The sequence below is a fragment of the Mustela nigripes genome, chromosome 7 (assembly GCF_022355385.1).
Source record: "Mustela nigripes isolate SB6536 chromosome 7, MUSNIG.SB6536, whole genome shotgun sequence".
Lineage (NCBI taxonomy): Eukaryota > Metazoa > Chordata > Mammalia > Carnivora > Mustelidae > Mustela > Mustela nigripes.
The window spans coordinates 52,782,271-52,809,419 of record NC_081563.1 but is presented as its reverse complement, the minus strand read 5'-3'; the positions used below and the strand labels follow the sequence as shown (position 1 = coordinate 52,809,419).

Here is a 27,149-nt window from a genome sequence, read left to right as displayed (position 1 = left end):
GGAACTCCCTGAGTGATATGGACCGCATATTTCCAAGATAAAAGGATTAACGAAAGGGGAAGTTGCCTGGTTGGCCCACTCTAGCAGTCACCTGGAGGGAACCTATTTGGATGGCTGCCATGTTCAAAGCCAGAGCTGCTCAGGCCCCAGAAACTGAACCCCACTACTGCCCTTTCTCCACCTTCCCACTCTCTCCCCCACCTTGCTTCCACTCAAGCTTTGAAATGCCTGGATGGGGAGGGAAGAGGGGGGATTCTAAAACCACAGACTCTGAAAAGTAGAAAGGAATTTAAAGATCATCTAGCTCAGCTCCTCCCATTTTACAGAAATGAAAACTGAGTCAAGTAGTAAAAGCGAGCAGATCTCAAGCTCCTGACATCCAGTTTTGTGCTCTTTTCACTATGTGAAACTGAAAGGAGTGTGTGAGTGTATGAGAACGTGTGTGTGCATGTGTTTGTGAGTGTGTGAGGATGTGTGTGCATGTGTGAATTTGTAAGTGTGTGAATGTGGAGTGAGCTGTGTACGTACGGGGGTGTGGTGCGTGAGTGTGTGGATTAAGTGTATGAGTTGTGCTGAGTTTGTGTGTGTGGGCATGTGAGTTTGTGAATGGGTATGTGGGTGTGGTGTGTGAATGCTGGTGTGTGTGAGTGAGCTGTATGAGATCTCATATCACAGGAAGGTACTGAGCATGCTCCACTCTCTAGGAATGTGAGCAATGGGGGACGTAGGACTGGTATGACTTACAGAAGGAAGGGGTGGGGAAGGAAGTTTTAGGAAAAAACTAGGGTACCTGATGGGGTAAAGACCAGAGAAATGTATGATTACATGGGACACAGGACAGAGGGGTGTAAATCTGGGGACAGAATGGGCTAGTTTGACTATGGACAAATTCTTATTTGTTAGGTCTTTTCTAACTTCTGAACTTCTCTACGCAAGTCAACGTCCTCTTCCAGATGGCTCTTGAGGACTATCTCTCTCTTAGCATCCAACACCTTCCATCCTTCTACTGTCTTGCCCATGTCCTCTCATCATCCAGTTATTAAGTTCCCTACTACATCCAGCCTGTACTCCGATGGCCTGCACGCTTACCCTCCCACCATGTGTCCCCATGGTCATCACCTGGCAATAGTCTTGAAATCAATACACTTGTCTAAATTCAACCTTCTGTCTGTTCTCCTCCTTTACCTGCTAGTTGGCCTCTTAAATCCTCTGATCTGGCTCAAGCCTCCCCTGAAATTTGACAATGATCTTGCCCCGAATTCTCTAAATCTATTGTTGATATATCCATTTTATAGTTTCATGTGTCATTTATCTTCTTCTTCTTTTTTTTTTTTAAGAGGACACAGTTAGGTGTGGTCCCCTGCCACAGTGAATCTGAGCTGGCCCTGTGGTTCACAGCCACCAGCAGAATGCTGAGGAAGTGCCAAGGAGTCAGCCTTAGGCTGAAGACTTAAGAAGGCCTAGAAGTTCCTGCTTTCAGAGTTTAGGGAGCCTTGAGCCACTGTGTAATGAAGTCTGACTGCCTTGATGGAAACACACATGGAGAGGCCCTACAACCACATGAAGAGAGACAGAGACGCAGCCATCCCCGTGTCCCAGCTGAGCCCAGCCTTCCAGCTGTCCCGGCCAAGGCGCCTGACATGAGTACGCCATCTTGGAAGTCCCGGTTCAGTCATGCTCCCGGACCAACGCAGCCACAGCTCACCTGAATGGAACAGAACCATCCAGGTGAGCCTGGTCAACCCACAGAAAAACGGACTTCCATAAAACCAGCTCTTCTTATGCACTGTGATTCAGTAATTATCTATTGCTACGTAACAACCTCCACCCCCAAGTTTAGTGGCTTGAAACAGCAAGCCTGTATTCTCTCTCACAATCCCAAGAACAGGGTATGTAATGAGAACTGATTGATGGAAGCAAGTTACAAGGCCCTTTTGTATCCGTTTGCTCATTTTATCCCAGGAACAGTGCTACGGCTTAGGATAGGACAAGGATTCTTGTTAGGCAGCCCTCCATTCTGCAGGGTTTTTAAGTGACTTATTTGAGATGGCAAAGTCGGTGAGTGACAGTGCTGATCATCTGATGCTGAATGCAGGGCTCTTTCCGGCAGGCACAGCCAGGGCTCCGGAGAGGTTATTGGGAGATGGAGTCAGCAGGCACAGGGATCAGAAGCCGGTCAAAGAGAAGGCGATGACAGAGATGACCAGATGTGGAGGAAGAAGGTTTGAAAGAGTCTCCTTCAGGGAGGCTGTTGAGGTAGGAGAGAGAGGAGGAGGGACACCAAGGTGACGCAGCACCAGAGCATGGTGGCACGCAGTGAAAAGCCAGCCCTGATTCAACGGAGCTAATGTGAAAGCGCTCACCTTGATGGGAGTGGGAGGCTCAGCTTTGTCAGCCCTGAGGAGCTGGGGCCAGCCACCGGGTGGCATGGCCATGATCCTCTATGCTCTACCCTGGTTACCCAAAGCAGCAACAACTGGCCTCATCGTGCGGGCTCAGCTCTGTCTGTACTATGGACAGAATCTTCAGGGAAGAAGAACTTGATTTTTCTAACAACTCTACCAGGGTGTGCCCCTCCATGAAGGCACAGATTTGCACCAGAGAGAGCAAGAATAGTGCTACCCATGGGAATAATGTCAGGGGTGGGTAAGCAGTTATCCTACACCCCTCCTTCCACACTCTGTCCCTCTGAACAGCAGAGGTTGCTCCCAGAGGTTCCCAGGAGCTGAAATGCGATTACTATCCCTTGTCCCACTGCTGCCATAAGCTGCCTCTCCCGCTTGGATTTCCCTCCTGCAGCTGGTGCGCACCCCTGGGGGATGCTGAAGACATGGTCCAGGCCAGGTGCTCTAAGCATCTCCAGAAGGCAGTTTGTTCTTGGGCCATTCAGGCTCTGCGCCACAGCCCTAGAAGAGTTCATGGGCTCCTTGGAGGGGCCATTAGGAAAAGGGATGTCAATGTGCCCATGAGGGCCATAAGGACTCCTCTACAGGGAGGACCCAGGAGCTGGCCCCCCTGCCCTTTCACTGTTCAGGCTTGTTGCCTCTGGGTGGCATGCCCCATGTGAGGATGAGAGTGTGTGTATGTGCACAAGTCCATCCTATGTGTGCATATCCCGGAGGGAAGCCTGCCCATGCAGAGCACATGTGGAATTGGCCAGGAAACCTCCCAAAGTCAGGGTTGCCAAAGAAAAAGCTGAGGAGAAACACATTTTTTTTTTTAAAGAGACCTCCCTCCCCCATTACAAGTGTTGGGGTGAGTTAGTAAATAGCCTCTCTATACTTACTACAGAGACAAGTATTCAGAATCGGAGGAAACTCCTTTGATGAAGGCACAAATGGGAAGAGAAAGGAAGACATTGTGGAGACAGGTTGATAACACCATGATGAGACAAAATGAACACAAACAGTCAGGAGACATCCACTTGGAGCTCTGGCCACAAGCAGATGGGTTTCCTCTGGCAACACTGGGACTACACTCAAGGCAGCAATCGGCCTGTGGAGGGAGCTCAGAGGTTGGGGGGTTCTAGCAGCATCCACATGTGTGGTCATTCTATCCAGAACAGGGAAAATCACAGGGGACCTAGGGAGCAGTGTTCCTGCCTAGAGGGACTCCAGGACCTCAATAAAGACAGTTTTATGATCTAGGTAGTATAGACTAATATAATATAATATAATAGTATTATTATCCACTGTATGTATATTATTAATCATAATCACAATCAGATCTTACATTTAATTTTTTCTTTTATACTTTTCATTTCATTCTTTATGAATGAAATTTTTATATTTTCCATTTCATGCTTCATGTTCTAATCTACAACTTTCTTATATGTATAAGAACCTTAAGAAGGGAAAATACTGGTAGTCTCTTTCACAGACAAGGAAACTGAAGCACAAAGATTATCTGATTTTCTAAAATTAGCAGTTGAGTAGGGCCTAGACCTTACTTCTGTAAACTCATATCTAATGAACTGGTTCTCAGCCTGGGCTACAAATTTAATGCAGCTGGAGAGATCTTAAAACTCCAATGTACTCTTCTGTACCCCATCCCCAGACCATTTAACTGAGAACCACGGGGGATGCTGTGGTGGGACCCAGGCCAGTGCCAGGATTTTTAAACCTCGCCAGGTAATTCCAGTGTGTTGAGATTCCAAAGGCTGAGAATGACATCATGAGTCTTACCTGGGAGCTTGTTAGGAATATACAGTCTCAGGTTCCACCCGACACCTATTGCATCAGAAACTACATTGCAACAAGATCCTGGTGATCCCTAAGCACATTAAAGTCTGAGCACTAGGCTGGTGCATCTAGAAAGACCCACCAGCCAACCTAGTCTAAGTGAGAGGTGGGAAGGCTGTGAGTCAATCATTATTGCTTAGACAGGGACTTAACCATAAGCTGTGTTGTCACAGCCTGTGAATGAAGCAAGCTTAAATTTGGAAACCTCTATTTCAAACTCCCTAGAAACGGCAGAACAGAAAGCTTTCTGGGTAGCAGGCAAGTCCTGTTGAGAGGCAGGGTCCCTGGAGTGAGCATGTATGCCCTGCCTTCCGTGTAGACCCCTATTGGAGCTGTGGAGATGCCTCCTCCCATCCAGCTGCTCAGCTCCACTCACCGTCTAAAGACTTGGAGGGAGAGACCACAGGGCTCTTAGTCTCTGACTTCGCTGGGCTCTGTGCTGGAGAAGCTGGTGCAGACCTTACAGGTGAGCCACGCTCCTCGGCAGTGGTTTCTTTCTCTCCTGAAAATACAGAAAACCACCCCAGGATAGGGGTCAAATAGATGAAAGGAGAATATTTATTTTTTTTTAAAAAAAAAAAGCCTTCTTCCAGCTGTCCCCCATTTCTCCTAACTGAAGTTAGCTGCTTCCCCCAAACTTTTATCTTTTTATTCTTATTTTTTTAAAAAGATTTTATTTCTATTTATTTGCAAGAGAGAGATCACAAGCAGGCAGAGAGGCAGTCAGAGAGAGAGGGGGAAGCAGGCTGCCTGCTGAGCAGAGAGCCAATGCGGGACTCGATCCCAGGACCCTGAGACCATGACCTGAGCGGAAGGCAGAGGCTTAACCCACTGGGCCACCCAGGTGCACCTGCTTCCCCCAAACTTTTAAAAATTGCCACTACATCTTGGGGAGCAGGGAGGCAAATGGGAGGAGTCAGAGTCGTATTCTGTTTCCTCCACCCAAACACATCTGCCAGTGGGATGTCAGCCCCAATGTGAACCCCAAGCCTGCGTATGGCTTATTTTTTATTATTATTATTATTATTTATTATTTATCTAATTTTCATGTTCAGCCCAAATAATCCCTAGGGATAGAAAACACCACATTTTCTATTTTTTCTACTGTTCCATTAGAACTTCAAGCAAGCTAGCAAGGGTTTTTCTAGGGCCTGCTTGTGCCCAGGAAGATGGCTGACCCTGGGTGGGGTGGGGGGTCATGGAAGAGGGTCCTCCTGAGGGAATGACAGCCCAGCCTGGTGGGCAAAACCAGGAGCTGAATTCCTCTGTGTCTCAGACCCTAAGTGCTCTTGAAACAAAGAGAAGGGACAGCTCAAAGACGGGGTGGGGTAGAGAGGGACAGAGAGGGCTTTTTAGCTGGAAGAGGGGCTTGAGATGGAAGTTCTGGGGTCAGGATAGCCAAAAAGGGAAACCATGCCCGGAAGGGACAAAGGCATGAATGCGAGGATACAGGTGATCGTGAAGGCATATCTGGCACTCAACACAGAGAGATGGACTTGACTGGAGATTCTGAAATAAAGAAGGAATGAGGAAAAGACCAGAGGTAGCTGGTGGGAGTTTTCATTGCCAGGCTAAACGGTTTATACTGGATCTGATAGATTTCTAGTAATTATCACTATTATAATGATCTTATCATAGCTAATGTTTATCGGACCTCCGCCGTACTTCCAGGCTCTGTTCTAAGCACTTACGAGGATTAATTACCTCCTTTAAGCCCAGGTGAGAGGGTCCGACTAAGGTCATGGCAGCACGATGTCACTGTGAGGTGCTGGGCCATGAGGACCATTACGTAAGTCACAGCATCACTCTGGTAAGAATATGACTTGGCTGACGGGGCAGGAAGGGCAAACTGGGAATGTGATGGAGAAGAGGGAGAGGTAAAGGCTGAATGTGAAGGCGAGGCAAGGCTAGTCGGAGCCCCGGGGCCTGTCAGGTGGGAGGCATGGGTCCCAGGGTCACTGGTGGGAGCGAGCCTTGCTGGTTGCTCTGCTGCCCCTCTGGGTGCCCCCAACTCTGCCTCCACTCCGGGCGAGCCCAGCGTATTTACCGTCAAGCTCTAGCTTCTTCCTCTCCACCTCCTTCTTGTATTCCTCCAGCTCCTGGTCAGTGAGTTGGCTGAAGGGGTTGGGCACGGTCTCCTCTGAGTCGTCTTTGGTGTCTGCGTCGCCCTTGGACATCAGCTGGCTCTCTGTAGACTGAAAGTTAACCACAGAGTGTGTGTTGCTCTCTGAATGCCGCAGTCAGGGCCCAGGTCCGAGTGTCCTCTCAGACTCTTGTGGCTGCCAGCGGTTCTGCCAGGGGCAGTGTGGCATGTGGCTCCTCGGAAACAGCTCAGGGCCTTGGGGCAGGGCTTGTTCATTCCTTCCCACGGCTACCTCACCCCCAGACCTGGGTTCTTTGCAACTGCCTGGATGAATGCAGGGAGTCCACCCTCTGCCCCGGGAAATAAAATCAAAGGATGCTCCCAAGTGGAAGGAAGACACACGTTTATTGCAGTCCCTCCTGCGGATGCTTGCAAGCCATCACTACGCAAATACAGTCCACAGCCCGGAGTCAGTTAGCCAAAAGCCAGCAAGCAAAGCGTTGGCTCAAGCCCGCTTCATGCCAGCCATTCCCCACCATGCCCTCCTCCCACCCCCCAACAGCAGCACAAGCCATAGCACACAGCAGGAAGTCAAATGCAAAACACACAATGGCTTCAGCGTTCTCAGTCCAAACTGTTAGTCCTGTTTTGCACACAGTCATAAATTACAGGGGGCCAAGGTCCTGAATCTTGGATCTTCAACCTGCCTGGACTGCAGGTCCCTGGTGGGGGGGATTGGGGGGTGACACTGGCCAAAACCCCTGCGGGACTTTGTGGAGCCGCTGCCTCTGGGAGCTCACCAGCGGGGCCTTGCGTGAGCTTCAGGAATCCTTTGTCCCCTCTAGCCCATGACAGGGTCTAAAATTCAGACCCCGTAGCCCTCTCTCCTAATTTGGCATCCTCAGCTTGGTCCTTGAGAATGCGCCGCCCTGAAGCTGAGGAGCGGCCAAAGAGCACGAAACACAGGGGAGGCGAGCAAAGGGCAGCGGGCCCACACCACGCACTCGGGGCCGCCTTCCCTGGCCTGCCAGGTCCTCTGAGGGCGGCCCGTGGCATCTTCAGAAACAGAAGTAGCACGGGCCTATGTTAAGGAATCACAGAGTTCAAAACAGAATCCAAGCCCAGGGTCCCAAGAAAAGGGACTCCAAGGAGAATACTTGGCACAAATGGCAGAGTTTTTATCAATTTTGCTCACTCTACTGAGCTCCCACCCCAGTACCATGGGGTTTCTCTATCTGTGGTCCCATGGCACTTTTGGCATTCCTCATCCTGGCTAGTGGCAGTGGGTGACAATGGTGGTACAATGACATAACCTTCACACTCCCCTACATGGGCACCCACCTTGTGGGCTGCAGCCTACCCTCAACGATCTCACTTTACTCTCCGGAGAGGAACAGTTCCTGTAACCCTCCCCTTCCCACCACTAAGGAAAGTGCTATCCACGTGGCTACCTTGCCATAAGTAGCTGTGGTCTTCAACACAAGCCAGAATTCTGATCTTTATCCTTTTTGCTAAGCACTAGACAGACACTGTCCTATCTCAGGCATGGAAACAACTTTATACTTTCTAACTCTGTGGGGGTTTGTGTGGGCAACTAATCGTCCCAAATGGAGCACCAGTCCTTATGTACATGCCTCCTCTCTGCGACCCCGTGAGCATCTTCCCAGGGCTATGGCCTCATGATGCCATATCCACGCACAGAGGCCAGAAACGCTCAGGGCAGGCAGGCCTGGAGCAGCCGGGAGCTGCCGGCCATACTCGCGTGATGCCCACTTTGCAGGATACCAGTAAAGGGCAGAGTGGAGTTCCATGGGTAAAGCATGGAAGTCAGCATCACTCTGGGGGCAGGCTGGGCTGCTGTCCCCCTGCCCGGGACCCACAGGGGGCAATGACACACTGTCCCTGGTCCTCACAGCGTCTGTCCTGTAGCAAGAGCACCAGCACCCAAGATCAGGGGAAGATGGGCATGAGGACTCAGGGGTCCTGCTGCCCAGCCCCAAGCACTGAAGACCCAGAAGGCAAACACGTTTCCCCTGCAGACAGGGGCAGCTTCTGCTGTACCGGGCTTCGACTCTTCTCAGCGATGACACTGGCCAGGAGCTGGGACTGAGGCCCGGCCGACTTCACGTCTTGTCGGTTTTGTTCTCGAATCTGTGAGGCAAGGGAAGGGGAGAGTGAGCTCGCTGTTGAGCATCAGCGTGTGGAGTTTGGGAGGGGAGCATTCAGAGGGCATCCTGGTGTCTCGTGTGCCCTGTGACAGGGTCTACAAAGGTCCTCCGGTGGGGGTGAGGGGTCTCTTTCCCCTATTGCTTAACACAGTGTGTCCTCTAAGAGACAAATGGTCAGTTTATGTAAAATACCAGATTCTCGTGAACTCTGAGGAGGTAACTGTAAGAGGTGAAGACTGAGACAAGGCACAGGAGATCCCTGATGGGGATCCTCACGCTTCACTGAAGCCCCTGAGAAATTTCTTGACCATCACAAAGTCCTGGTGCCACCCTATAACTACTGAATTGGAGTCCCTCCTTGGGGAGGAACAAGAGGATGGACCCGAACATGTGCATTTTAAACCAACCTTGCAGAGGGTCCTTGAACCATACAGTAAATCACTGCTCTGGGAGTGCACCCGACCTTTTGGAGGGGTTCTAGTACAACCTAAGTTTTTAAAGTAACATGAGAAATGTGAGTGAGTGAACTGTAAAGCAAAGGTTGAGAGATAAATATAAAGGATTTTGAAATTTTGAAAATGAGCCAAAAGGAGAACAGCATAAGATTCACAAAAACTCAATTTGTGGGCTGGTTTTTTAGGTGTATCTAATGTCTCACACAAGCCCTCTTTATGCATGAGGGTTATTTAGGACCACATTAAGTATAGAATTAGCACAGTGCTAGAATTGGGCCCATAAATGGTTGTTTCTTTCCCCTAAGCAGAATCTGGGGTTTTGATAAGAAAGGTACATCCCAAAAAATCAGCTCATATTTGTGGGACCTGAGATGGCTCCCTGCTTGAGGGAGAAGAGATGGTAAGAGACGCAGCTCCCGTCTTACCTTGTTCCGCATGTCCAGTACTTCTTGGGGGTCGGTATAGAGAGGCACAAATTGGTTTGGGTTTTCGATCCGTATTGGCATGCCACTGCTGGATTTCTCCACCTCATCAGCCTTCATCCACTGAACACACAAGGCCAGGGTAAGGCAAAGGAATAAATCACCATGTCCTCCCCGATGGCCCACCCCTGAGATCTGGGCCAACCGGCCCTCCATGGAAGGTCAGCAAGCCTATGCAAAGATGTTCTCCCTTCTTGGGCCTCCTTCAGGTCTGTCTGTCTCCCAAAACAGAGATGGGGAACAAATGACCTGGTTGCCAAAGAAGGCCCCCGGATCAACAGTCAGCCATCAAGAGCGCTGGAGAGTGGGGCTCAGAACCTTGACAACCAATGTGACAAACAGGCAGCCACTTGAACTTTAGTATCATATGACTTATTGATTTTCAATTTTATTTACTTATGTAGAGGGAGAGAGAGATGGGGGAGAGAGAGAGAGAGACCAGGGGGACAGGGAGAGAGAGAATCTCAAACAGACTCCACACGGAGCACGTAAAGCTCGATCTCACAACCCTGACTGAGATCATGACTCGAGCTGAAGAGTCCAGTGCCAACTGAGTCACCTAGGTGCCCTGACTTACTGATTTTAATTTGTAGGGCTTCATTTTTTTTTTTCTAATGAAGAGCTATTCTACTTGGCTTTCAGATACTTAACTGTTAATGAAACAGCAAATTAGAGTTGACGTGTGTGTGTACTGGTGTGTGTGTTAGGGAGACAGAGAGAGAGAAAGAGACAGAGAGACAGAGAAGGTGGGGGAGGGGGGAGACAATAGAAATTAATATCCCACCCACCTTCTGGGTTTGCACCAGATGGACAGTCCAAATGTTGGATGCCCATGAACTTCCCAGAAGGACTCTGTAAAAGGGGGAGCAAGAAGCAAAAGCCAATTGCTCCTGGGTTTTGTGCTGTTGGGAGTGAGGTCCAGCCCCCTAGAGAAATATCCCCCCTTGGAGAAATTTGCTCCGCGGCCCCAAAACTCACTGCAGAGTTGCAAGAAACTGGTGATCAGAGGCTCTATGGGCATGAACAGCTGCTCCTAGATGCCCAAGAGGAAGCCCTAAAGGGAATAACCCAGCCCAGGGGATATTTGTTCTGTTCTCCTTTTAAAGCTGCTTGGCCCACAGAGGGAGCCACATGCCCTCCCGCCACCCTGATCTCCTCCTTACTGTGGTCTTGGGCCGGGGGGTGCCCATGCTCCTCTGGACCTCATCGGCCACATTGACCCGCAAGTAGGTGTTGGGAGTGTTGAGCCAACGGGTCTTCTCCTTCTGCTGCTTCTGGGCATGCTGCAGCAGGGCGGGCACCGGGGCGCCGTCCTCCTCAAACACGAAGGCTGTGACAGTGGCTGGGATCTCCACCTCACTTTTGTGTTTGGTTTTCTCTTGAACAATGGGGTATCGGTATGGGTAGCCTGTTCTGTAACCCTAAAAAGGACAGAAACAGAACCACTTACTGTGGGGAACATGGCCCCCACGCACATATCGCACACACATTTCGCCCCCCTTCTTTCTGAAGGACTCAGTTTAACCCAAAAACTCCATAACACAATGTCGGCCTTGCTGCTCCTTTGATGTGTTTCAGAATTGTTCCCTTCTCCTGGCCCCCCAGCCTCTTCCTTCCTTCCTTCCTCAGAGCTGAGGAAATCCCTAGAAACTTGCAGACCAGACAGACAAGGCTCCTTACCCTAACGGTGCTCCAATTTTCCATCTACTCCAGGTGTCCTGGGCCCTGGCTACACACTGGGATCCTGGGCCCTCCTCAGAGTGGCTGACTTCCGGTGGAGAGGGGTGCGATCTGGGCTGCAGCATTTTTAAAAGCCTGCCAGCTCTTTCTAACAGTCAACCTCATTTTCTTGACTCCAAGCCTTCTAAACCATTTCCTTCTTGGAACCCTGAGCCTGACTCAGGAACATCCCTGTCTCCTAAGCAAGACCATGTCCCACAGAGATAGAAATGATTCCTGCTCGGTGGGAACATTCAGCCACCTTGACACCTCCTCATATGATTCTTTCTTGGCTATCTTCTTCTTCTTCTTTTTTTAATATATTAAAGAGATATTAAAATATTTTTCCAATTATAAATACAGACCTATCTAGAAAAATCAGGCAATGTGGAAAAACACAAGAAAAAAGTGGGTTCTATTAAAAAAAAAATCTCATCCCCAGAGATAACCACTAAAAATCTTTCTGGTCATCTCTGTAATATATATATATATGCATGTGTGTTAGCATATATATAACTACAGAATATATATATAACTGTATAAAAATGGGACCATACTGCATAAGCAACTTTACAAGCTGCTTTTTTAGTTTATTGATATGACTGACATATTTTCCACATTATTGAACCTATAATACATAGAAACCTTTATTTTTTTATGATTTAGTAAAAAGTAATTGATAGCACTGACACTTTGTCATTTTTAAAATATCATAAATAATATTATAAATTTATCATATAATATAAATATCATAAAAATAATATCTTTATACATTTTTCTTTAGGCAAATGTATTTTCTTTCGTTCTTTAAATTATTCTCTTCTTGAATTCCTAGAATAAAAATTATCGGGCCAAGGGATATATATTAAAAGTTTTAATGTATTTAACATCTTCCCAACATGTTGAGCCAATTTATACTTCTACCAGTTGGGCTGGAGTTCCCAGCTCTCATCTCCCTCCCACCTGCTGAATATTGCTGAGGTTAAAAAAAAAATCTTTGGGGGCGCCTGGGTGGCTCAGTGGGTTAAGGCCTCTGCCTTCAGCTCGGGTTGTGGTCCCAGGGTCCTGGGATGGAGCCCCACATTGGCTCTCTGTTCAGCAGGGAGCCTGCTTCCCTTCCTGTCTCTTTGCCTGCCTCTCTACCTACTTGTGATCTCTCTCTGTGTCAAATAAATAAATATTTTAAAAAATCTAAAAAAAAATCTTTGGCAATCAGAAGTGTTAAAAGTAAAATCCTCCAATTTTTTAAATTCTTTTTTGATTAATAGTAAAACTAGATATTTTCAATGGCCACTTGAATGTCTTCCTTTGTAAATTGCTTGTGTTCTTGGTTCGTTTTTCTGTTGAGATATTTATTGTTTTCACATTGATTCATAATACCTCCTCCTACATTAAGGGTATTAATTTTTTGACTGTCACAGATGTTGCAGTATTTTCCTCCATAGTTTGTCTTTTAGCTTTGTTTATGATGGGAGGGATAATTTATAAAAATGTACATTTTCCATTTAAATATAATCATATCTGTTAATATTTGCCATCATGATTTCACACTTTCTCACCATACCTGACAAGTTCTTTCCCAACACAAGAGCATCAAAAATATAAATCTTCTTTTTAATACCTATATGAATTTACTTTTTATGCTCAAATTTTTGATAAATCAGGAATTCATCTTGTTGAAAGGAATGATCCACCTTATTTATTTCCCAAAGGGCCAGCAATCTTTCTCCCACTGCTTTATAAGATGCCTTCTTGCCCGTGTTAAATTCTCATCCATTTTGGAACTATTTCTGGATTCTCTCTAAGCTGTCCCACTGATTCTCCTGTTCATTCTTCCCTGGTGCCCCTCTGCTCTTCTGTTTAGTTGTTGAAGTTTTTCATGATTTACCTTGTGATGGGACAAGTTTCCCTAATTGCTTTTCTTTCTATAGGATTTCCATCCCATTCTGAAGTAAACTTAGAAAAACATTTTTTCTAAGTCCTCTGTGCTCCCCTCTCACTAAAGGAATTACATGGAGTTTGGAAAGGCAACCTTTAACCCTATGGAATTTTCTAACCAACAGGAAATTGTGGCTCTTTATTAAATTCAGGTGTTCTCTTGATGCCTAATGGTAAAGAATTACGGTTTTCTTTAAATCAGTTCTGCTTCATGTTTTATGTTCTTTTTACATTTGCAAATGGGCTATTTTCTCCCATTACTATATTTTCAAATATATTATATGTTGAGATGCAAAAAAAGCTACTAACTTCTAAATATATCTTCATAACTGACTACTTAAAACATTTTTTTTAATTTTTTTTTTAAGATTTTATTTATTTGCCAGAGAGAGAGAGAGAGAGCACAGGCAGGCAGAGTGGCAGTAGAGGCAGAGCGAGAAGCAGGCTCCCTGCCGAGCAAGGAGCCCAATGTGGGACTCTATCCCAGGATGCTGGGATCACAATCCGAGCAGAAGGCAGCCGCTTAACCAACTGAGCCACCCAGGCATCCCCATAACTGACTACTTTAAAAGGTACTCATTATTTCTAATATTTTTTCTTCGTTGACTCTTTGACATTTTATAGACATGTAACCATACTATCTAAACTGAATAGTGATTTTGTTTCCTTTTCAGCATCTGTTTTGTTTTTATACCTCACCACTTTAGATTGAGTTCCAGTGTTACTCCAGAACAGTAATAAAAGTTTGGACAGCAAGAATCACTTGTTTTATTTAAAAATTTAATGGAAATTCTTCTAGTGTTTTACCAGGATATTGACTCTTGTTTTGAGAAAAATATCATTTTAATCATGTCAAATAAGTCTTCTCCTCTCTTAACAGCTATTATTTGTATAAAGTGATACTACCTTTTTATCAAATGATTTTTGATATTTATTAATGGCCAAAAGGTCATTTGATGCACTAATATCATGAAATATATTTAAAAGATTTATAATATTAAACCATCCTTGAATACTAGGAATGAGCCTTCACTTGGTTTTTATGTATTATTACTCTAATGTTATACAGGATACTACCTGCTAGCTTTCATGTAGCACTTTTTATCAACTCAAAGCAAGATTGGTCTGAATGTATTATAATTATTACGGTTTCATGTCCCACTTTCACTCTCTGAAACAATTTAAATGGCATAAGAATTGTCTGTATCTTGGGTGCCTGGGTGCCTCAGTTGGTTAAATACCTGCCTTTGGCTCAGGTCATGATCCTGGAGTCCTGGGATCAAGCCCTACCTCAGGCTCCTATTCAGTGGGGAGCCTGATTCTCCTTCTTCCTCTGCCTGCTGCTCCCCCTGCTTGTGCACTCTCTCTCTCTCTCAAATAAATAAATACAATCTTTTAAAAAAGGGGTCTTTTTGTTTGTCTGTCTTCTTAAAGATTTGAAAGAATTCCCATATGAAACTGTCTGGCACTGGTGCTTTTAGGCATGGGTTACTTGGCACATGAGTCTTAAGGGGAACTGTATCTTCAAGGTGGGTTGTGTTTTTCATTATTTGAAAAATAATCTATGACCCTCACAATCAGCCTAGTAATAAGATAGGGATGGTTTGGAGGGACTGGAGGTAAGGAGAAAAAGATTAACTATTGCAATAACCTGGACACAATAAGAGGATCCAAGGTAGTAGCAGTGAGTAAGGGAACATAAATCAGATATAGAAATGGTCCAAGGATAGGTTTCATCTTCACTTCTCTGAGCAATCAAAGAAGTTATGATCTCTTCCTGCAACTAGCTTCTCATCGTGCATGCTTTCTTTTTGTTCTCCAACTGTCTATATGTCATATTATCAACTAAAATGTTAGATTTTGTATCCTTTATTTTTTTTTAAGATTTTATTTATTTATTTGACAGACAGATCACAAGTAGGCAGAGAGGCAGACAGAGAGAGAGAGGGAGGAAGCAGGCTCCCTGCTGAGCAGAGAGTCTGATGCGGGGCTGGATTCCAGGACCCTGGGACCATGATCCTAGCTGAAGGCAGAGGCTTTAACCCAGTGAGCTACCCAGGTGCCCCAAGATTTTGTATCATTTAAAGCCCACCTAGACACATACCAGTTAACTCCTTACATGATTGATTCATTCAGTCATTACGACAGGGTGTTGTTCGAATGCTGCTCATCAGAATAAGGAAATTAGAGTATTATGTGGTTTCTACATTAAAGTCACGAGATAACAAAGGCAGAACTAACTATTAAAGAGTGAACTGAGCCACAATATAAGATGTCATCGACAGCCTTCAGAACAGGGGCAGTGAAGGCCATCATTTAAGAAAACTCAACTACTTGTAGAATGACCACAAATTCTGAGACACTTGCCAATCAATGAGGCTTTAACAACTTCACCCTGATGCTGTTCTCATGCCCACGTACTGTGTCCCCCCTGACTGGTTCCAGGGCACTGAGTCTCAACCAACTAGCTGGGAAGGGCAATGGCAGGAGACCCACCAGGTTGTCCAGCATCCTCATGAGGGCCTCAAACTCGTGCTCCCCCAGCCGGTTCTTCTGCATGGGCCCGAAGGTGCTCCCTGCCCACTGCACGGAGCCCACTTGATGGGGTCGGTGCTTCTCTTCCAGGAGGATGAGGTTGTCCACTCCCCCAGCGCCGGACAGGGCAGAGACCTACAGTGAAGAGCAGAAGGACCTCAGTATGTGTGTGCATGGACATATATCCAGAAATGTGAGCTGTATTTGGCTTTTTCCTGCCCAGGGGAAAAGCTACACCAAAGTTACTGGACATGAACCCACTTTCAGGGAAAGAGGTCTTTGCCATTTTTTCCTCATGTTAGTTCGTAGAAACTATAGAAGACGAGGAAGAACAAGTGTTAAACCTTAGGAATAAAGCAATACAGAGGGCTGAAAAATTACCTGGGATACTGACCAACCTCAGTTTGTGATTATTTCTGGGGAGGGTGGGGAGTACGGTCAGAAAGAACTCCAAAGGGGACTTTAATTTTCAATTCTTGTCAGTAATAAGTAAAAAGGCTTTTACTTTTTAAATCTGAGTGGTGGGTAGTGGGTGTTATTATTCTTCTGCATATTTCTGTGAGTTTGAAATATCTCCCTTTGCTTTTTTTTTTTTTTTAAAGCAAAAAGTCACTTGAAAGAAATAGGCTGGCTCCTTGGCCAATAAAACAAGACAGTAGCCTGATGGCCCGAATGAGCTGGGCTAAAGGCAGAGCTCATCTTCCACAGTGGTACGCTCAGTTGAGGAAACCCAGAGGAAGGAGACACCTGAAGGGGTGGGAATACACAGCCAGGCCCTGTGGAGGGTCAAGAGGCTTCACTGGTGCTCTTGGAGCGTTTGCCCCACTGTCTGGGCTCCACAGCAAGGGGACATAACAAGTGGCTGCTGGCGATGAGCTGAGTATTAGGACAAGAGTTGTGTGTGTGTACAGCAGGTGATTTTAGAATGATCCTAGAAAATATTTATTAATCTAATTAATATCCTTATTTTCTAATTCCATACCCATCTAATGGTACCTTCTGTCTACTCAGATATAATCGGTTATGATTTGGCATCCAGGGTGAGACCAGAAAGAGGGAGAGAATGTGGTTTCCGAGTCTTCTCGGCAGGGAGCCAGGTGTCCTGTGCTGCAATCAGATTAATATTTGATATCTCCTGTAAGCCTACTTATTGCAGGAGAAGGATTTGATTATATAAACTTCCAGTGTTCCTGTTTTTATTGAAAAGGAAAGGGTGCAATTGAGCTTGCTGGCCAACATGCATCTATGAGCCCGTGAGGACCCGTCACACATCCCCAGAGCGTGTTAGATCCACCAGTGTAACAAACGGCTCCTATAAGACTTCCTAGAGGTCAGCCAGGCCACCTTTGCAAGGTGACCCCTGTCACATTGTTAAGAGGTGGAAGCAAGAACACTCATTTGGGCTGCATTTTTATCTGGCAAAGGTGGAGACTTGAATAGTCACTGATGTCATCCTCCTACCAAAGCTAAGGGTCCTTGTCCAGTATCCCTGGAAGATAGCCAGCTGCACGCTTAGTGAGGCAGCCTACTACACTGTGTCCAAAGGTTAGAAGGGTTATGGTGAGTTGATACAGATTACAGAGTGCAAATCCACCTTTTTGCTATGTTCGTTCACTAATTCCGGTTTGGGCCTCCGTTGCCATGTTTTCTCATGCCGAAGTCCCACGTACTCCAAAGGCTGAGTGCGAGGGAATGCACTCTCAATGGCAGCGAATCCCAGCTGGAAGATCCATTACCTTGTTCATCCCAGACCCTCATCTGGCCAAGGCAGGGCTTGGGACCCTGGAATCCTGACTTGGAGTGCTGACTGTCAGCTGATCTTTCCCGCAGACCCTCATCTCCCCTCCACCTCCCACCAGGCAATGCAGTGTAGTGTTTAAGAACATGGACTTGGACACAGGCTGCCTGGGTTTGAATCCTGGCACGGACACTTGCTGTGTGGCCTGGGGCAGCTATTTACCCTCTCTGTGCCTGTTTTCTCATCTGTAAAATGAAAAAAAATAGTAAAATGAAAAAAATTATGAGCATTATGGAGGGTGATAATTATAAAACACCTGGTGCTGAGAGTGCCACGTCAGTGTTTATGATCAATATATGCCGAGGTTTTACTATGAAAGAAACGATGTGCCCAGGGGACTAGTTATTCACGGAGGAGAGAACTGCCCACATCCTTACAAGAGCTGGGCCTCCTCCCACCTCCCTCTTCCCCCATCAGTTTCCATGGCGATGGGGAGCAGATGGAGAAGAATTGCCTGAGCAAGTCTGCTCTATAAGCAGAGCAGGGAGCTGCCTCTCTCAGCTGGGGTGACCCAGTTTCCTAGAACCCCAGACTGCTGAAGAGAGATGAGAACACTGTCCCCAGGAGAACGGACTAGGCTCTTAGCCTTGAACGACTAAAATGACCACAGCCACGTTTGCTTGTTGGTCAAGGTCACTGAGGGAGAAAAGGAGGCCCACGACGGAAACAGAACGTCCGTGGGGGCTGTTCAAGCAGAAATGAGCTGGCCAGGGGCTGCCATCCCAACAGCATCTGCAGACTGCTAGCCCCTGGGGTCACCCATGCCCTAAACCACTTACACCTCTGGTCTAATCTAGCCTGTTCTGCTCCTACACCCTCCAGCTTCCTTTCTCTCTCTAGAAGCCTCCCTGAAGCTGAAAAGAGCCATGGGTGCTTTTCTGGGGGTTATTTGCTTCCATCGCCTGATGTACTTTAACAAGGTCCCATGGAATGAGTCCTGACTGAAAACAAAGTGACAGCAGGCAGGGCCAAGAGAAGCCGCTGGGGCTGTCGGGGTCGGTGCCTGGCAGCTCTGTGCTTTCATCTCCGCAGCTGCTAGACGGCCATCCTGCCTTTGGTTAAACAGTACAGAGGCCATTTCTCAGTGTAGAGCGCCCCCCCCCCCCCCCGACACGGGGGCGGGGCAGGGGGAGGCAGGGCCATCTCTCACCATTCATTTTCAGGCCATGCTGTCTTTGCAAAGCTATAAGAACTATTTTCTCATGGAAACCTCTTCTTTAGAAGGAAGATGGGGGGACTCATTAGAGCGCAGATATGGGGGAAAGAAAGAGTCTGCCAGGTTCTAACATCAGTCAGGGTTAAGAGTTCAGGGCCCACCTTCGGTTGGGGCAGGGAGGCTGCTGCCTCAGAAAGGAACTGCTTTGATCCTGGTTTTCCCTTCTGTTCTGACCACTGCTGTCTGGGGGGACGGGGCAGTCTCATCTCACTTCTAACACCTCTTCATCATTGTCTTAACAACTGTCCTCTCAACATACTCATTTAAAAACTATTGAGAAAGTTGCCACTTGCAGAATTCTCATTCCTTGGGAATTGCAGAACCTCTACTAGCAATGCCTCTGGGATTATCCCACTCTTTCCCCTGTCCTACAATTCCTAAGACAAAGGCAGGCCTTCCGCCTGGGGCACTGCTCTGCCCAGACCAGCCAGGAGAGGGCAGACAGGACACCCAAGGACCTTGCAAAGGACTGACTCCTCCTGGAGCACTCAGCTTTCCCTTCTGTCAACTGAGTCCTAAAAATACCATGAGCATCACCTCTCTTTATTTGAAAGGCCCCAACCTCACAAGGACCCCATAGGCCCCCGATATCCAGCTGAGGAAACACAGACTGTAGAAAGCAATTCCCTGACCCAAGGACACATTCCAGAGTTGGGAAGGATGGTGAATGCCTTCAGCTAGCAAGACCCCCTTACTCACCTCTGCCAGCTTGCCACACTGAAGGGGGCATGCGTTTGGCTTATATAACACCCCCTTGTTATCTGGCAAAACTATAGGATTTGTGTTTTCCTATTTCTTTTTTTTAGGGGTCCCATGGCTGCTGACAATCCCCACCCATCCACCACCCCATCCCCGACTAGTTAGGAGAACCTCCTGACAGGCTCCCTGGATGTTATGCTTGGGGGTTCCCTGGTGTTCAGGGTTGCCATGTGTAACTTCACCCCAGTCTGGGCCAGACCATGTTCATGGTCTTTGCAAACGACACCCTCCAGACAAAAAGAAAGAAAAGACCAACCTATGACGTGGTGTCTATCTGGCATAGCTAGATGTAACAGTTATACCCCAGGTAATACTTAATGGTAAGAACTGTTATATGCCCTATTACAATTTCTCCTACGCTCCGACTGATGAACCTGGGGAGCTCCCTGTTCCAGACACTGCCCCCCAAGAGGAGGGTACTGGTTGTTAGGCAACAGTGATGACTATTTTAAAGTTACAAAACTGATTATAAGTGTGAATCTTTAGAAGGATAAGGTGGTGCCAAGGCAGAGAAATAGGGCAAGGCTTTTAGATGGCTGGCTCCCAGGACTCCTTAAATCATGGCCGGTGGAGCCTCCATCAGAGCCACACCAGGGCCCCCTCCCCAGGGGAGCTTGCTCACCTGTATCTCACATGCAGCCTGCAGGTGGAAGATCTTATAAAACGCCTCCTCCACGGTGTCACCTAGAGCAACCACTCCATGGTTTCTTAGCACCAGGATCTGCAGAGGAGCAAATGGCCAATTAAAACTCCAAGCTGTTTAAACTAGTGAAGAAGGAGAGATCTTTCATTTACTCCAGTCACTTTCCATATCCACTCCCAAAGCATGCCCTCAACTCCTTGTTCATTCTTCCCATACAAACACCCCAGTGCTACTCCACATGTGATGCTAACCCTAAGCAACGTCCCTAACAAATAGAAGATGCTTTTAATTTTATTAATTTATTTTTTAAAGATTTTTTTTATTTGACAGGGAGGGACACAGTGAGAGAGAGAACACAAGCAAGGGGAATGGGAGAGGGAGAAGCAGGCTTCCCGCAGAGCAGGGAGCCCAAAGGAGGACTCCATCCCAGGATCAGTTCAGGATCATGAACTGAGCAGAAGTCAGCCACTTAATGACTGAGCCACCCATGTGCCCCTAGAAGATGCTTTTTAAAACAGAGACTAGAGAGCTTGGTGGATTTCTTTGGGCTATACCTGGATTTTTAGGCCTTGGAGAACTTCGAAGTCTGAAAAACTGGTGTCTGTGTTAAAGTGAATGAAATTACTTCATGTCCAATAGAAGGGTCTAACCTCAAAAGCAAGCTCTTGCTCCTGTGACTTAGTTGGCTTGGAAATCAAACCCCAGAGGATGGCTCTCTGCGGGGTGGCCCTGCAGAGACAGGTGAGTCATGTCAGCTCTCTGGACCTCAAGTCTTCTCTCCATGAGCTCAGTGAGGCCCCAGTAGCTCTAAAATCCTACATCTCTGTGAAGGAGGTAATAGTGACCTTCTACTCCAACTCTCTGGTTTTTCAGAAGAGGAAACAGAAGCCTAAAGAAATCAAAAGGCTCCCAGCTAATCAGGGGCAGAATCAGAACTAGAACCCAGGTGTTCTCACTGTTGGTGCAATGTTTGTGACTCTGCCAGGAACAGGCAGACAAAAGGGAAAGAAGCAGAAATGAATTTATACCAAAAGCTGGACTCCCCAAAATTCAGATCAGAAACTGTTTTCTTGATTGGTCTTATCCTCATGAACTCCCTGAAACCAGATGATCCAGATGATGCCTTTCCAGCAGCAGGGACACAGATCCACATGCGGGAGGTGTCCTTGCAGACCTGGCTGAGGCCTGCTGGCCTAATCATCTCATCATTTCGTGCTGAAATAGCTGGAGGTTTTTCCTCTCAAGTGCCAGAGACATGGAAAGAGATGAGGACTCTGGCCTAAAAAGATTTTGCAGATAGCAAATGCCCCATCTCTGAAATTCTTATAGCATTTCGCAGATGTGAACATCTCCTCCCTCTCCGGGCACTACTAATGAGGCTTTAGGGAATGTGGGAGAGAGTGGCGGGGTTTCTCCTCTGTGTCAGAGATGGGAAGGCGGAGGCTCCCATACTGGAAATGACTCAGGCAGTGAGTGCCTTTTGAGGACAGAGTCAAGTGTCCTTCAACCTAAGCTCAGCTTAGGAAATTCCCATACGAAGCTGCCTACCCCTAATGATGTGCTGTGAAGAAATAAGTCTTTAGATTTAAGCCAAACAATACGAGATTCTGTTTTTCTCTATCAAGTTAGCAAAAGAAAAAAAAGTGGTGGGGCACCTGGGTGGCTCAGTGGGTTAAGCTTCTGCCTTCGGCGCAGGTCGTGATCTCAGGGTCCTGGGATCGAGTCCCACATCGGGCTCTCTGCTCAACAGGGAGCCTGCTCCTCACCCCCCCACCCGCCTGCCTCTCTGTCTTCATGTGATCTCTGTCTGTCAAATAAATAAATAAAATCTTTTAAAAAGAAAAAAAGAGTGGTAATACTCAAGTTTGGGGAGACTGCAGGGAAGCAGCATTCTTATAACTAGACTCTGGGGGAGGAGAGGGCAATGTGCCTATAGGAAGTAAGAGTTCTAAAATGTGTATCCCTAGGAATGTATCCCAAGGAAATGATCTCAAGCACTTACAGAGATTCAGCTAAGAGGGTTTTCATCCTGTGTTGTTTATATCAAGGAACCTTCCAATGTCCAATCACAGAGGACTGTTAAGGTAAATGGTGACACAGCCATTTATATGATGAGATATAATCTAATGATTTTAAATAGTGATTTAGGGGCACCTGGGTGGCTCAGTGGGTTAAAGCCTCTGCCTTCGGCTCAGGTCATGATCCCAGGGTGCTGGGATTGAGCCCTGCATTGGGGTCTCTGCTCAGCAGCGAGCCTGCTTCCTCCTCTCCCTCTGCCTGCTTGTGATCTCTGTCTGTCAAATAAATATATAAAATCTTAAAACAATGATTTAGAAAATATTTAATAATATGCAAAGGTGTTTACTTGATATTACTAAGGGAAAAAAGGAAAATCACTTTATGTTCTTAGTTTGCTAAAGATACGTGAATGCTTGTGGAATGCGTGCCAAAATCTCGGGATAATTGGATAAAGAATTTCATTTCACTTTTTTGTTTACGTGCAACTTCTACACATTGTCCGCTGAACACGTGTCAGTCATGATGTAGGCTTTGGGCAAGCCCACCCGAGTGTCTTCCCGCAACAGCTGAGCAAACCTTGCAGGTGGGTCCAAGGCACTTCTGCAGGCTGATTCGATCCGCTTCCTGCTCCATCCCACCATTGAAGTCATAATAGGCCATGTCCCCCACTAGCAGGGCGTTGTGGGAGACAGGCAGGAGGCCGCACTTCATAGCCGACACCTTTAGTGAGACAATGGAAGTGTCAGCACCTGCAGCTCCCCCATCCCATCTCCGCCCTTTCCTCAGAGGGGCACAGCCAGGCTCTCCTCTGGGGACTAGTGGGCTTGGGAGCCAGCCCTCAAGAAAGGCACTGCCCTTTGACTCTGCTGCACCTGGCTGGGCTCTGGCTTTCTGTCTGCTTCCTCTGATGTCTTTCCATCACCATTTTGATGGAAAGCTACATCAATATCTCTCTCTCTCTAAAATTGCTACCAAAAATGCCTTTGAGAAAGCTACCCTCCTGCTTTTCTCTTGTCCTAGGACTCTGGGAAGAGGTTGGGGATAGTGGGGCTACCTAGCACCAGGCTGGAGTGAAGCAGGGTCTAGGGGCCTCTGGGGTGAGCTGATGGAAATCCTCAGCCTTGAGGTCAGTGCGGAAAGAGGGAGGCCCATTGAGAGGCCCCCTTTGACTAGTAACAGGGCAACAAGAGTGCCAGGGAATCAGGTTAAAATCCATTCTCCATACCCTGCCTTTTATTTAAAAGCAAGGAACATGGAGAGGTTTAGGAGAGCCTCTGGCTTTTGTGCCCTTATTCTGCCCCATGAGTAAGCCAGGGCTCTGCAGAAATGGATACTCAGCACAAACATGTCACTCAGTCTTGGCCCAAATTCTGGAAAATCTGAGTGCCCGTAACTGGTGTGCTTCGCAGAAGAACCCTGGGCCAATGAGGAGTCCACTCTGCTTGTGCAGGAGTAAGGCCTGGAAGTCAGTAAGAGGGATTGAAGGTTGAGAGGACACCCAGACCTGCTTGGTTCTTGCCTTTCTAAGTGACATTACAGTGCTTTAGGTACACATGGAGAAATTACCAGAGCCTCTGAGGGGACAACCTGATCCTTGAAGGTATTCCTTCTATTCTCTCTGAGTTTTCCTTGCTCCTGTCCTCAGCTTGCAGCCTAACCTGGGCTATGAAAAGTGGACAAGTCCAGGTTCCCACCATCTTATGTTTTATCAAGCTCTCTCCTCACCAGAGCCTGGGCTGGGGGTGGGGGTTGGGGCAGTGCCAGCCCTCAGTCTGGAGGGACTGGACTGAGTGGAAACATAAGAGGTGCTGTCACTTGGGTAAGTGGGATTTGTGAGTGTATGTAGTGGGGGGAGGGGGGCACAGTAGAACAAACACTGCATATCTTTGCCTCATGTCCCCAGATGAAGACTTCCGTGCTTAGAAAAGTGGGGAGGATTAGGGTGACCACACTGGATGTTTCCCATCCTTACCTTGTCCTGAGTTCCAGGAAAACTTTCCAGAACTGTTTTAAATAAGGAGATTGACACTAGCTTGGGGAGGCTTAAGTCTTTCGTCAGGGAGCCCCTCAGAGAAGCGGGCAGCATGGGCCTGCTGCCAGCCTTGGGGACAGAAATGCTGGCCTGGGAGCAGACACTCACGGCGGCAGTGGCTGGTGTGTGCAGATGGATGACACAGCGCACATCCGGTCTGGCTGCGTAGATCGCCGAGTGCAGACAGAAGCCCGTGGTATCCACGGGGAAGCAGCTGCTGCCCTTCTCCACCACCTCTCCCAGGATGTTCACCTTGATCTGGACAGGGAAGAGAAACTCAGAGGCACAGGGTGGGGACAGGGCAGGGGGCAGACAGGGCGGGTGCACTCAGGACTCTCCCAGGAGGTAGGCCATACCCACTGCCTCCAGGACTGAGGAGCAGGCTAACAGGAGAGTTGGCTGAGTATAATTCAGCAGGGAAAACGCTAGAGTGGAGTTTCTCAAACTTGACTGGGTGTAAGAATCACCTGGAGATCCAGTCAAAATGCAGATTCTCTGCAAACTGGGGTGGTCACCCTGGAGAACAGTACGGAGGTTCCTCCGAAAGTTAAAACTAGAACTAACCTACGATCTAGCAATTGCACTACTAGACATTTACCCAAAGGATACAAAAATACAGATTTGAAGGGGCATGATAGCCAAACTATGGAGACAGCGCAAATGTCCATTGACTAATGAATAGATAAAGATGCGAAGAGAGAGAGAGAGTGTGTGTGTGTGTGTGCACGCACGTGTCTGTGTGTGTGTGTGTGAACACCACTGCCTTACTATGTCGGGGGCCAGCCAGAACCACCACCAGATGTGTACACACACACACACAGTGGAATATTACTCAGCCATCAAAAAGAATGAATCTTGCCAGTTGCAATGACATGGATGGAGCTAGAGTGTATTATGCTAAATGAAACAAGACAGTCAGAGAAAGACAAATACCATAGGATCTCACTCACATGTGGAATTTAAGAAAGAAAACAGATGAAATATGGGAAGGGGAAAAAAGGAGTGAGGGATTCTTAACAATAGAGTATAAACTGCGGGTTAATGGAAGGATGTGGGTGTGGGAAGGGCTAGATGGGTGATGGGAATTAGAAAGGCACTTGTTGTGACAAGCACTGGGTGTTGTATGTAAGTGATGGATCACTGAATTCTCCTCCTGAAACCAATATTGCACTGTATTTTAACTAACTAAAATTTAAATTAAAAAAAAAAAAAAACTTTCACATTCTGATTCAACAGGCCAAGAATGCGACCCAGGAGTCTGCAATTCTGACAAGTTCCCAAGTGATACCCATGCTGCTGGTCCACAGAACACACTTTGGGTAGAGATGCTAGAAAAGAGTGAATCACAGACTTCTCTAGGAGCAGAAGAAGAAACATTCCCAGAGAGTAACACCTAAACTGAAACTTTTTGGGATTTTTTGTTCTTTATTTTGAATTTTTAAGCATCATACACAAAAGTAAAGATAATAGTATGATAAACACCCATTTACCAATCACCCAAAAGCTAGATCTTAAAGGACAGGTAGAAACTAGTCACTGGTCTTATAACCTGCTCTTGAAGCCAAGGAGCTAGTATGTGTCATGGCTAGCAGTCACACATTTGTATTTGTGTGTGTGTGTGTGTGTGTGTGTGTGTGTGTGTGACTCACCTGCTTACAGTGCTTCAGTGGCTCTGCATGTCCAGCAGAGCAAAGCCAAAGCACCGTAACAATGCTCTTAGGGCTACGTATCATCTGGTCCCCATGCCCCTCTCAGCCTCACTTCCAGACTCTGAATACGTGAGCCAGACGCAGCCTCTCACTGTCCTCCCAAGTGCACCAGGATGTGGCATGTGCCTGGCTTTGTGCACACCGTCCTCCTCCTGCTGAGGACACGGTTCTCTCTGCCCAGTCTCTCCCTACAGCCCTGGTCTAAATCTGCTTCTCCTGTAGGCTCCTGGGGACTTAGCTCCTTCACCATCGGGTCAACCCAGATGTTTCTCCCTTGCCCCTTGCACCTTTTCTGGGCTCTCCATCTTTCCTGCTGTATGGGAGCCTTCTTCACTGAGTTTAATCATTGTCTTGCCTGCCTCTCCAATTAGTCACAAATGCCTTTAAGGCAGAGCCTGTACTTCCTTGACCCTAATTTGGCTTGGCCATGACCTCCTTAGGTGGCCCTGTGCAAGTCACTTACCTCCCTGGGCACCAGCGTCCTCTCCTGCCTGTAAAGGGGTTTTGGCAGCCCTCAAGGTCCTACCCTGCCTAGATATTCTGTCACTTTGTCAGATGACTCTTTTAATTGCATACCTGGACTCCACTGTCTCAAGCCTGGCAGAGGCCCTGAGGTGGCACCCTCTGCCCTCAGGCGAACAGCACAGCAGCTGCAGCCCACACATGTAAGATCCCTTGGGCCTCTTCTGCTTGTAAGACAGTCCTTTCTACTGTCTTCCTCTTCCCACCCAGGAATCTTTGCTGATTAAGACCAACTTCTAAGAAGTTTATTCCTACTATACCTAAAAGGAGCAAGAGAACCAAAAGGGGTCCTGGAAGCTATTGCTAATGGTACAGCACTAAGCCAGTCTTGCACTGCTTTGAGACAAAGTGGTAGCTGTTGTTTTAATATATTCCCCAAACTAGGAAGGCCTCCCCATTCCCAGGCTTTGGGGGCCAATCTCAGGCACAGAGGACCGCAGGCCCATCTCCTCCCCCTCCTCCCTCCTATTGCACTGGCTGCCCGCGTCCATATCTGGTCTCATGGTTGCGTTGTGCTCTGGGAATCCTGCTTTGGGGCTGTGTGTCTTCTCTACCCCCACCAGACCACAAGCTCCATGAGGGACAGGACAGCAATGGCTAGTCTGTAGATGACCTGTCACTGTAGGTTATTGTCATTTCAAGAAGCAATGGGCAGCGAGAGGCTAGACTATACTTACCAGACTGGATGCAGTGACTTCACTGCAAGAAACTCCCTTGGGGCTAATCAGGAAGTGATCCTGCTCCTTGTTGACTCTCAGCTGAAAGGAAGACATGTTCTCAGTGGCAAGGAGACAGTGGGGTCATTTCTAAGGACCCTCTGCATGAATTCC

General features: G+C 47.3%; 1 protein-coding gene across 2 annotated transcripts in view; it reads right to left on the bottom strand.

Moving 5' to 3' along the window:
- ADD2 (adducin 2) overlaps window positions 1-27,149 on the bottom strand; it is a 105,381-nt gene that overhangs the window by 5,149 nt on the left and 73,083 nt on the right. For both annotated transcript variants that reach the window (XM_059405896.1, XM_059405898.1), the window contains exons 6-15: window positions 26,997-27,077; window positions 24,197-24,346; window positions 22,633-22,776; window positions 20,017-20,115; window positions 15,583-15,756; window positions 10,593-10,850; window positions 9,373-9,492; window positions 8,386-8,475; window positions 6,289-6,436; window positions 4,618-4,743 (exon numbers count right to left, since the gene is read on the bottom strand). In XM_059405896.1, coding sequence (XP_059261879.1) covers window positions 4,618-4,743; window positions 6,289-6,436; window positions 8,386-8,475; window positions 9,373-9,492; window positions 10,593-10,850; window positions 15,583-15,756; window positions 20,017-20,115; window positions 22,633-22,776; window positions 24,197-24,346; window positions 26,997-27,077 — 1,390 coding nt within the window. The remainder of the gene's footprint in view (window positions 1-4,617; window positions 4,744-6,288; window positions 6,437-8,385; window positions 8,476-9,372; window positions 9,493-10,592; window positions 10,851-15,582; window positions 15,757-20,016; window positions 20,116-22,632; window positions 22,777-24,196; window positions 24,347-26,996; window positions 27,078-27,149) is intronic.